Source organism: Chrysoperla carnea, chromosome X (genome assembly GCF_905475395.1).
Source record: "Chrysoperla carnea chromosome X, inChrCarn1.1, whole genome shotgun sequence".
NCBI lineage: Eukaryota > Metazoa > Arthropoda > Insecta > Neuroptera > Chrysopidae > Chrysoperla > Chrysoperla carnea.
Window position 1 is genome coordinate 30,894,741 of NC_058342.1, and position 12,909 is coordinate 30,907,649.

At 30.8% G+C, this 12,909-nt stretch overlaps 1 protein-coding gene across 1 annotated transcript; it reads left to right on the plus strand.

Moving 5' to 3' along the window:
* The first annotated feature begins 725 nt into the window (after positions 1–725).
* Positions 726–5,383, plus strand: LOC123303116 (GTP-binding protein Rheb homolog). The gene is made up of 5 exons (XM_044886238.1): positions 726–981; positions 1,088–1,159; positions 3,715–3,922; positions 4,669–4,798; positions 5,155–5,383. The coding sequence occupies exons 1-5, from the start codon at positions 933–935 to the stop codon at positions 5,242–5,244; spliced, it is 549 nt and encodes a 182-aa protein (XP_044742173.1). The 5' UTR covers positions 726–932; the 3' UTR covers positions 5,245–5,383.
* Positions 5,384–12,909: the final 7,526 nt, after the last annotated feature.

Genomic DNA, 12,909 nt, shown 5'->3' on the forward strand with positions numbered 1-12,909 from the left:
GATATTCAATTTCTTCAATCAATACCTTAGAAACAGATCAAATTTAATTGCAGATTGGTTTATTCGCAAGATTATTTAAGGGTATTTGGTACTCAAATACATAAATCTTTTTAGATTAGTCTTCCTAAATCTTATACGAAAGCTGATAAGATTTGAACTCTCCAAGTAAGTTCACTTGATATCTCAAAAATTTGTCGTTCAACTGCAAAAGGAACTAAATTTTCGTGTTTTAAGTAAATAAGAGGATCAGTGACTATAAACAACGAAACAAACTAAAATATAAGAACACGAAAAGATAAAAATTGGTTCATATTTTAGAGAGTGAATTTAAAGAACGAAAATTTGTCTAATTTTTTTTATCAGTAAAGTAGTTACTATGCAGTATAGTTACTGCGCACCCTTGAGAATTGACATACCTATGTTGTTCTATCATGATGTAACATGTAATTGCAAGTTCGAAAATGATTAAAACTGAAATATGAAATATTTTATAAGTAAATCGAATAAAATTAACCTACAACTTTAAAAAATAATATTTCATGTAATTTTTCTAATAATTTTTCAATTTTTTATAAACTATTATTACGGTAAAATATCGAGTGCAATTGAAATTTGAATTTTTGAATGAACTGATTATTTACGCGCATTTTAATGTGTCGTCACTGTTAATTGAATAAAACGCCAGTAGTAAAATTCTGAAGGACAGTACCTAATTTTTTAAGTGAAGTTTTTAGTTTAATTTCATAAAAATTGATAATATTTATTTGTGGTAGTAATGAATATCAGCCACAATTTTTGATCGTATTTTATAACATTTAGATTTGTGTTTTCAATTTTTACAAAAACAATTTTTTTGTACGAATTTTTTTACATAAAAAAGAAAACTTAATATTATAAAAAAAAAAATACTTAAAGAAAATTTAGTGATAAAAATGTCTTATAAACAGCGAAAGATTTTAATGATGGGATACAGATCTGTAGGTTAGTAAATATTTTTGTTTTTGTGTACAAAAGTGAAATTCTTTTGTTTATAATTGAATTGCGTTTTAAAAAAAAATGTTTTGATCGTTTTTTTTCTTGTGTTTAGGGAAATCATCGTTAAGTATACAATTCGTTGAGGGACAATTTGTTGATTCTTATGATCCAACTATCGAAAATAGTAAGTATTCTTGTTTTGGGAGCTTTATTTTTTAATTTGTACTTAGTTGTAAGTTTAGTCATCATTTGTTTTGTTTATCTTTGTTCGCAATTTCTAACATTTGCGTTGTTGTACATTCTTTTATTAAAATTTGCATACATACTGCATCATTAATCAACTCATCAACTGAAAAATTGACTACCACCCATTATTTATCAATTTTCATATTTCAAGTTTTTTTTTGTTTAATGTAAAGTTTGTAACGATTAAAAATATTGAACGTAAACAATATTTTGATACAGGTTCTAAAACCCCAATTCCTGATCCCTGTTGATTATTAAAAAAAAAAATTAAAGGATAAGGACACGTAATATTTTTTTGGCTTAAAAAAATGACTTGCTCTTAGACCAAATGGATCTAATAGTTTGTCGAAAAAACTGGAAACAGAAGGCAGGATTTAGGGACTCCAGAGCCTTTATCAATATAAGATAATTTTTTTAATTTCTTGCCGTTTCACAAGTGTTGAAATTTATTTTTTGTTCATTTTGAGGTTATGTCTCAAGAAAAAAAAGTTGAAAAGTTCGCACTTGTTGATTCTAATTTTCTAGCATTTCTAACTTGGAAATTAAAAGTTATCAAAATGTAATTTTGTACTTTTTAACATAATTATATCCCAATCGAATCCATACATCTGTTTATTTTTGACTTAAAATCCTTTAAGTGATTTTACGTGACATATCATCTGTATTGACCGGAAAAATTCAAAATTCAACAAGAACTCGCGTAGAGTTTTTTAACATAGAGTTTCAAAACTATGAGCAAAACGCTAAGAATAAACGTTTGAAATCTATCAAGCATATTGTCCAAATTGAGTTAACTTTATATCTAAAAAGGTTAAAGGGCCTCCACCAAATGTTGGCTCCAAGGTCTCCGAATTATAAATTCGGCTCTGATTAATCGATGTTGTACGCGAAGATAGATGTATGTAGTTCCTAGCGTGTGGTTATTTTGTAGGGAGGAGGTGATATAAAATTTTCAACACGAGAAGTTTTAAGTGGCCGCACAACTTATGGGAGATATTAGTTCTAAAAACCTCTTTAATGGGGTAAACCCGATAAGTCCTGGTTATTAAATTAACCGTTATAAGGATGTATAGGAGGTACAATCAAATTCAAAAAATTACTAAATATTAATTTGAGGAATATTTTAACTATTCGACAATCCTGCTAAGGAAGATACTATCTACCGATTCTAATTGGAACCTTTTTGCAGGTCACCTTATAGACATAGAATGTTATACAGGTGTAATGTTTCGCCATAATTATGATGATGAGTAATTTTTCGAAAGAACCGCATACTTTGCCAAATAAATTAATGGCAAATCCAGGTTCAGAGAGGGGACATGCGTCTACTGTTTTCTTATAAAAATGGCAAAATAACGTAACCGTAATTGAAAATTTTAGTAATTTTAGGCACAAAGAACGTAATGCTCTTTTAGTTATGGACTGAATTTTATATCATATTAGTTAAAATATTCATCAAAATATATTTAATCGTCGACTGTAGTTCCTATACATCCTTAAATAATGGAAAGAATAGAGTAGATTAAAATTTAAGTGAGACCGACGGAGAAGAGTGTAGATATGAGTACATAAAATAAAACATGTTTCATTTTCGATGTTAATTTTTAAATGTGCCGCCATTTTGATGTACAAGTGACAAGTGAAAACATCCCGGCAAGAACATATATATAAAGGGCGTAAGACTAGAGTGGTGAAGATAGCAGAAAAAAAAGGTGCCTACTTGCGTACTTTTTTTCGTTGCGTACTTTTTACTGCGCGTCAGGCTGTCTTTTGTTTCCATCAATTGAACAATTTTAATTCTTTTCAATCATTTGACAACCGAAGGTGTAGTACAAAGTACGCAACGACCGATGACTAGACCCCGCTCAGATAGGCGCCTTAAATTCAGTCAGGGGCCCTTATAGCTCGGCATAGGAGGTTTCATGTCCTTAATACATATGTTCTTGCATCCCGGTTAACAAACTGTCACTGACCATTTGAGCCAGCTTCTCTTTGACGACCTCTCTGATCTAAAGTCCATTGACGTCAAAGCACTCCTGCTGTTCTTAAACAGCTCAAAATGGTTCATGGATTAGTGGCCGGGGATGGGCCAACCCTTTAACGCTATCACAACGGACCCCATGGTCTAAGTGTGCCCCACCCCAGAATAGCCACTCTAACCTAACCTAACCTATTATGATTTCAATTTTACCAATTTTTTTTATCAAAATAAATTATCGGAGATTTCCTGATATATAATCCAGTTTTTCCCGGGTAGTACCAAAAATGCGGGGTACATTTAAAAATAACATCGAAAATGAAATACCCTTCTCATCGATTCTCCCTCTCGGCCAGTCTAATTTTAATTTTAGTTTACTGTATAATTTACAACTGGGTAACCTTTTAGTGAAGAAAAAACTGTAAAAATTCATGAACCTACTGATCAATAATTTATAGCTTAGCAGTTAAGAAAATTATATGCCCATCTGTTGAAAGGATCTTTTGAAATTTTAGCATTTTCGAAGACAACACGTGTAAATTCACAAGATTATGATGTAAAATTAGTGGATACCGCCGGACAAGATGAGTATTCAATATTCCCCGGACAGTATAGTATGGATGTACATGGATATGTTTTAGTTTATAGTATTACTAGTCAAAAATCATTTGAAGTTGTTAAATTAATTTATGAGAAATTGTTAGATGTTACCGGCAAAGTACAGTAAGTATACCTTTTATCTTTATTAAATATCTATTAAGGTTGATAAAACATTAAGGTAGGCATGGGCAAATGGGACTTACAGAAGTTCCTCGGATTCCTTACTTAAAATACGAATAAGACAGTGGCAGCCTAACCAGCGGCAACCTAAAATACGAGTAAGACAAAGAGACAACATTTATTTTCTATCTCATTATTAATAGAGAAACTGAGATAGGTAGAAGAGTCGTATACCCGTCTCGCTCCCTCCTCTATGAGTATTGCGGCCTTAGATAAAGAGACACACAATACAGTTATAAAAATGGTGACTTCGACTTAAAATAACTCGTCCATGCCTGCATTAAGGCAATATATTATATCGCAGCCAACTAGCATAATTAGCCTTTCAATTAACAGTTTAACCTTTTTACTAAAGGTGTCGATCAATAAGCGGCCTAAACGATATTTAGCCATTCAATGAAGCAGCTAGACTAATGACTTTGATCGATAACTTTTAACTATTCGCCTATCCTAGTCATTCTAATTTAGTTCCACTTTCTGTCACCTGCCGCTGAAACCCACACTCTGTCAATATGGCGTCGGAAAGTAATAATATTATTGATGTTTCTCATGGTTTGTATACTTGAGATGTTTTATCGATTTTTACAAAGGGAGGAAATTTCGTAATAATCAATTCGACCAGCACCTCAAATTTCCTCTTTCCTTTAATTATACCATGATGATTTACTAATAATATAAAATTTTCGTAGTGTACCAATAGTTTTAGTCGGCAATAAAACTGATTTACATATGGAAAGAGCTGTCAGCACCGAAGAAGGACGTCAATTAGCTGAAAATTGGAAAGCAGCATTTTTAGAAACTTCCGCAAAACAGAATGAAGTAAGTACAAAATAATTAAAGACCTAGAACCATTTCGTAGAATCTTGGAATACCTAAAAAGAGGGAAAAAGGGCTTTCTCTTAGAAATTATTTGAGTGAAACGGGCGTTTGAGATGGCTCATTTCGTGCCAACGGTAGGCTGCTTCGTTCCTTTTAACGCTAGAGTGACCCGGTATCCAGATCAATCTAATTGTGTTATTCAGTGCCAGGCAATTAAGTTTCACGATTGGAATCTTAGTCACCGGGATATGTTCGTATTTTTTTTTACTCTTGAAAAAACTACTCCTTAATTCTAATATACTTACTTGACCGTCAATTTAATCGAATTTTTTTCAAAATGTGATGTTTTTTTTCAGTCCGTTGCAGACGTATTCCACACATTATTGATGGAAATTGAAAAAGCTGATGGTAATATGCAAGAAAAATCAAACTGTGTTATTTCATGAACAATGAGACTGTTTTCCACACATATAAACAAAACACACACACACAAATAAAAGCGATAAAACGGTTCTAATCAAGAATTCAAACTGTATAAAATCAAAATTTAGATCAATTTCAAAACGGGAATTTTCTTTTGAGTTTTTTACTTTTCATTTAATTTTTCTTTAATTACAAATCGTTTTGAACTTTGTTTTGGGGTAATTTTTATGTTTTTCTTTTCTTTTTGCTTTTTAAGTTTTTGTTTTCGGATAATATCCAGAAAAAATGTATGTAATTTATAATTCAGATAATCGCTTTTTTGGAGCTAATCAAATTTTTCAATTACGGGAATTAGAAGAAAATCAATTATTAATGCCATTCCTTATTAATTTTTGAGTACGTGATATTTTTATAATTTTTAAGGGACAAAATACTTTTTTTTTTGAACAAACAATGTTAATCATCGAGGAAATTTCGATGAGCTGTTAAACCTAATCACGTCGTCTTTTGAAGTGACGATGAAAGCACAGGCTAAGTCTCGAAAAGCTGTAATTAAAAAAATTATTTAGAAAAATTGGATTATTTACACCTACGTGGATAACTCTTCATGCTGAAAGATCTTCCGCGGAAATCATTTATCTTTCTGGGTCTCCCCACACACCTCTGTTCAAAAGTAACCTTATCAAATTATTTGTGTAGAATTTTGGGGGTTTTACAAATTTTGATTTAGAATTTTCCAGAGAAATTGTTTTTGGTTATTCAAATTATAAAATTTATTAATTGTTCAAAATTAAAAGAAAGTATCCCCCTTAACTAATTTTCGATACATTTTTTTTCGGATAACTCCATATAACGGGTGTTTACTTTTAAGTTAGGACTACAAATCTATTAAAAAAAGCGTGTTTAAAAAAATTATCTCCGGTAGTAGGGCTTAAATATAGAGAAAATTTAGTCCCTTTTATCTGAAATTTTTTTAAATGTGCTTTTACCACAGATTTGTAATAATCTAGGCCACTAAAATTAGTATCTTGAAAATTCTAAACTGTCTTTCATGTAGCTGTCAATATACAAGAGATATTGGTCTTGTTTAGCATTATTAAAAGTGCGTTTGCGTCAACGGCCATGCTTTCCCTGGAGCTAGCTCCCCTATACTTTTGACTATGAAAAAAATTTATTAAGGGTGGATGCTATATTTACAAAAAGAACTAGCTCGCTGTTTTTCAACTGAACAAGAGAATTTGCTTCACTGTGAGTCTATTTTATTAGAAGTCTGTGATTTTCAAAATAATTATGTAATGTTAATAATACCAACTTAAAAGCAAACACTCTGTATATTTTTTGTTTCATTTTTACATCTATTCACAAAAAAATAAAAATATTTTTGTTGTTAATTTTATGTATATATTATATAATTAGTTAAGAAAATTTAGCGACATATCCGTTTCTATCATAAAATCAAACATAACCTCAAAAGCGAATTGACTTATGGTCCTATTTATTTTTAAAGAAAACATTTTTAAAGCATGCATTTTTTTTATATTTTTTGTCATAGATGTTTACATATTCGATTTAGATATGTGCAAAAAACTGCCATATTTAATATTGAATTTTTTGTAGTATTAATTAAAGATGGCGAAGTTATGGTACGGGTGGTAAAAAGGCACTAATCTGTTTAAATTTCGAAGAATTTTTAGTTAATACATGTTAAATAAATTTTTTGAGATTATCTTTGCCTCTTATATCTCCAATTTTACTTCGACGTGAATTTTTCCTTGTTAACGTTTGTTCCAAACATGCGGGCGGCAAATTTAAGAAGCGGAAAAATGGCAACCACTTACTCTCAAGAAGACCGAGACTTCTTGTCTAAGAGAGGAGGAAAATACAGACTTGTACACGTGCCCCCTTCATCCACTTACCAGCTGGTCTACTTGACTAGCGCTAAAGAGTAAATGGCAATCACTTACTTTCAAAAAGACCGTGACTTCTTACTCTTGTCTAAGAAGAAAACAGAGGCGACAAATTCCGTTTTGCACGCGGGCGCTTCTCATCCACCTACTAGCAAGTCTGCTTGATACAAACGACTTCTGAATAATAACTGAACGTCCAAATTGATTGAAATTTTCAAAAGTATCTTCCAACCTATCAACAATCGCTGGATTTGCCAATTTCGTTGACTCCGTACTTCAGAAGAAAACTACCTTATTCGAATTAATAATCGGTATGTAAGCTTCTATGATTATTTTTTAAATGTGACGTAACTTACTTTTAAGCAAATTTTTTAAGCAATAATTAAAATTACTATTCAAATGATAATAGATAAATAATAAATAGTAAATAAAAACCGTATTTTTTCAAATGCTTTTAAGTATTGTTGGAACACTGTTAAAAAATTGTAAGCTTTTTAAGTATCCAAAATTTTGTTCAACGATTTTGGGAAAGTTTTTTTATGTTTATTTTTTTATTATTGAGTGATTTTCAAAATAAATTGAACTGAAGGAGTTCTAATATTCAAGGGACATTGGGAATTGGAAATTCATTTAATTTACTTCAATTTTACAGAATTAATTTGGTTAAGCATCGAAAGGAATATATCTGCATTTGCTTCCATAAAAAAATCCAAATTCTTTTAACTAAAACCAAAACAGTTTCGCGATTAAGGAAAATGTCTTAATCAAATTGGGCTATGTAAAAGGGACCTTTTCTTGGGCTTAGGACTATCTTAATTTATTTAAATTTATCTCTTTCTCTACAAAAAATGATTCGAAATATAATTTTTTTTGTAGACAAACAAATTAGAATTTCTTTGATTCGTATAACTTTCTCCAAAATCGTTCGTAACAATCAAACGTACGTTTCAAAAATTACTTGACTTTTGGAGAATATTTTGAGTAATTTTTGTGACTCAAATATGGTATTTTGACCAATTTGATTTGGTAGTATGATAGAAATTAATTGAATTAATTAAAATTTTTATGAAATATATTTGTAATTTATTTTAATCATTAATAAAAATAATTAAAAAGAAAAATTTACAAAAATGATTAAAAAAAAAAAAGAATTTAAAAAAAGCATACAGTTAAAGTCGTTTATAACGACATTGAAGCGATCCATAATTATTGTCGTTGTATCTCCAAGTTCTTGTCTCACAGTAAGGTTCAAAATAAAGTGAACATGACTCAAAATAAAGCTAGTAATGTCCAAAATTTTTGGTCTTTGTAGACAACTAATTCTAATGATTGGTCGTTATAATCGATATTTCGTTTTTTCCGATGTTGTTATAAACGAATTTGAATTTAGTTTGGATTTGCTAATTTGTCGTTGTAAACGATTTCACTATAATCGATTTTCACTGTATGTGTATTAAAAATCAAAAAAAAGTTAATCAGAGGTCGCACATCACACAAAAAATTTTTCTTTTCTATTTTCTTTTTTAAATAAATGGAAAATATACTCTGAAAAAAATAATTTTTTAAATTTTATAAAAAAAATCACACTTTTTTCTATTTTTATGGAAAATGTATAGAATATGAAAAATAATTAAATGTGTTCCTTAGTTACAAAAAAAAAATTGGTTTATTTTTATTTTTTTTTTAATTACAGTAAAGTTTCACTAATCCGGATCTATTAACCCGGCATCCTTGTAGCGACAAAACAGAACATAGCCGTTGTGGTCGGGTATATTTTACCCATGTATATCATTGTACATTGAAAATTTCTGTATTGGGGTAATAAGTACTTAAGGATGTACGAGCGACCGGGCAATCTTGATTTTTTTATATGAAGTTGGACTGAGTCTAAATCAATTCTGAAAATTTTAGGGAGAGTTGAGAGTCGAGAAAAGTAGGCATATTTAACATTGGTTTTATGGGAAAACGGTAGACAGATGATATGTTTTCATAAATTTCTTCAAAACTAGTCGGTGGAAATTAAAAGAAAAACTATTTAAATTAATATTAAAACCTATTATTTTCAATTTTGATGGTGAATTATTTTATAACTTGATAATATATAAGACATATTTTTCGTCTACATTCATGAAGCTATTACAAAATTCATCATCAAAGTTAAAAATAAGGTACAAATAATTTCAACCACAAGTCGAAACTTGCCTTGATGCTCGTACTACCTTATAACAGATCAACAATTCAGATTTTTATTTATAGATTACTTGAATGTTCGATCAACTTTAAAGTAATAATTCAAAAATATATTCCTTGACTAAAGGCTTGCAAAAATTTTTCGTGAAAGATCTCGAAGTAAATTGTTTGCCCTTAAGTTGGAAATTTTGAATTAATAATAATCGTTTAATTAATAAGAATACAATCATTACAATTGTGACGTACTTTGTTCGTAAACCGACACACGTTAAGTATCGTCATACTGCATTTAGATACATTTAAAAAGGAACATCCGGTAGGAACGAAGTACCTATACAATCCGCAAAAACAAAAATGCGACACTTTTTGTTACGTTAAAAATTCACAATTTAACTTTGTTATTCATGGTCTTTTGGGGAGGGGTCCTCTATGCTCTCCTTGAGAACAAACAGTCAACCGCGAGATTTCTTCGTGTAAGACATGCTATTTTAAGCAGATGAAGCTATAAGATTCTGTCGAGGCCAGGCGCCACGTAGAAAACTCAAGATGACGCCGGGATTTCTCCCTGGATTGATGAAACCAAGGTTTCGAACCCAAACATTTTAAACCTGACGCCATGTAGTTTCTTGTGGGTGCAAATCGTTCTCCAAACAGGCCCTATAAGAGGGATTATCAGAGATTTATGGTATGTATTTCAAATTTCCAAAATCTCTGGACAAGTTATAAGAAAATTGTTTGGCGATATGACTCTTTGAATGTATCTTTGGTATGCGATACTATTGTTAATATAGCCCGATTTGAAAATCAGTATAAACTTTATAAATGAAATTTTCTTAGTATGCGATGTTTTTGTTGCTAGAAAATTTCCATTTGCATGTCTCAAACTCCTGGAAAAGCAAATTTAATGTTCTCATTGTAATTATAAAATGTATACTGACTTTTTAATCATCTATATTTTTCACTTTTATTAAAATATTTGAATAAATTTTTTGAAAGTTTGATAAAAGAACTTGATAATGAAGTGTTTTTCAGTTTCGGGAATAAACAGAATTAGATAGATGGAGTTAAAACTGGTTGTTTATCGATATTTATGGTGGATTATTAATTATCCTGGAAATGATAGGAAAATGGTTTGATCGAACCACGAATCACATATTCTGAATATTCACGAGTTCCTTTTATTAAATTTTGATAAAATTTCAAACTATTCCTAATCATTATCAAACTTAAGCTAATTTACATTTAAGATAGTATAGCAGTATGAAGACGGGAAACAGTTTAGTCAAATTCATAGAATATTAAACTAGATAACGTCATGGCCCAAAACTTTCGATATGATGAATGAGAGAGAAGACTGCTAGTGAGTATCCATGTGTCCCTGTCTAATCTATATGACATTGGCTACATATTGTTTACATTATTGTAGAGCCACAAAATCTCTATGCATCATATGATTATGTCATATGACTATGACAAGGACACAGGGAAACTCACTGGCAGTCTTCTCTTCATTTCATCATGTAAGTGACATTTGGTGTCCGTGGCAATCAACTATTAAGTTTGAAAGTCTTACTCGGTAGAGGCGCTGGAATTCGTATGCAATGATTTTACATTAGCTCTTATAGGCTATTTCTCTTCTATCATATTCTGTTTGGGTAAATCATTACTGTTTGGGTAATGTTAGTTTTCTGTTATAGGCGTATCTGTCAGAGAAACGGAGGTTAAACCCCATTATTATTCTATGATCTTTTGAATAAATTTTAAAATATAACACTCGATACTGCTATACTACCTTAACAAAATTCTAGGATCAGAGATGACACTGGAAATGTAAGCAATAATGTATATTAAGAAAAAAATATTCGGGCTTGATTTAATCTCCCGATATCCTCCAAGAAATCAAATCGTAAATTGATATAAAAAGTCAGTGAAGGCCTTTATATATATTTCACATGATCCTTTTTAAATAAATTTCCCCATCCCTACTACCTCCGATGGTGGAATTCCATCGATATAGGATGGTTTAGATTAAATTATAAATCTTAAAGTCTTAGTTAACTTCGGGATGGGCATAAAAATACCCTAAAAATGTATCTTCTCTATTGTAATTTGTATAAATTCATATGGTTTTAACGTATAAGCCATATTGGTTTATTGTCATGTCATAGACGGCAAATAACATGGCTTCTAATTGATTACCGCCATCCATCAAGACTATAAGAGAAGGAGGCTAAACTCTGGATCTCAGGCAATGCATTCGATGGGTTCATATACGTCCGGCACTTGTAAGTTCGCTTATCTGAATTTGGCGGCGCTGATTGCATCTCACGACCATGCTTATTGCTCAGTTCAGATAAGCGAACTTACAAGTATTGGACGTATATGAGACCATCGAATTTATTGTCCGAGATCCAGAGTTAAGTCTTCTTCTCTTATAGTCTTCATGTCGGCACCAATCGCCTGAGTTTGGCGCAGAAATCATGTTAGTTGCCATCTATGACACTACGGTACGGAAATGTGGCTTCTGTTTGATTTGCCGTCACTTGCCGTGTCAATGAAGCTGAGTTCTAAGAATAACTTATGAAGAAATATGATTAAAGAAAGCTCATAGCCAAAGAAATATGGTACAAGAATTCTTATTGGATGATCGTAAAACGCATCAATTTCGCGTTGTATCGCGAATTTTATGAGCCGCGTATAATATGCAAGATGAGCCGGTATGTAAGTTACATGAACAATGGTTGGGCCAAGCGAACGCCGGTTGGGCTAATGTTCAAAAAATATGTCATGCGCAAAACGAGACGCGTTTCACAGTCTCGTATCGGCTTATGTTGTTTCCTTTACGCTATGATTTTATGTGTGTTTGATCAGGATTTGATAGTTTTATAAATGTTTTTTGGACTCATGTTGTAAGTTAAAATTGTAAGTCCCCTTGCTTTGTAATGTGTTTTTTTCTATGACTTGAGCATATGTACTAAGAGAAGAAGGGTGCATGAAAAAAATAAAACAATTGAATAGAGAGAGTCCTGGTTGACTTTTGCAGACCATAAACTTGATTTTGAAAGTTGATAACTAAAGAATACGGGCAAATATAAAGCTCATCAGTTTATTTTTTGAGTTTGGAGTTTGGGGTAAACGAAAAATTAACTTATTAGCTTCTATATGTATTCCCCAGAGTTTCACTCAATGTCATCGAAATTCAATTTCCTATAAAAAAATAGTGAAAGTTATATTATTTTTTCATGAATTCAACATTTCCTAATTTGAACGCCAGATGTCAGAATGATATGCATTGTGGAGTGAATTTTTTGAATAGTATGTATCCTCAAGTTCAATTTTTTGGTATAATTTTAATTCACTATTTAAAATTTTTATGATTATATTAAAATTTATAAAAACAAAACAAGAATTATTGTAGAGGAGTATATTTCAATAAATATGTTCTATTTTTTTAATAAAACCAATTGTCTAGTTTTTATTTTAATTCTTTGATGGTGATTCTTCCTTTCCAATTTATTTCTACAGTCAAAATCTGTTATAACGACATTGACGGGATTTGCATATGAAAGTTTCTTTTTTCAACAACAATGG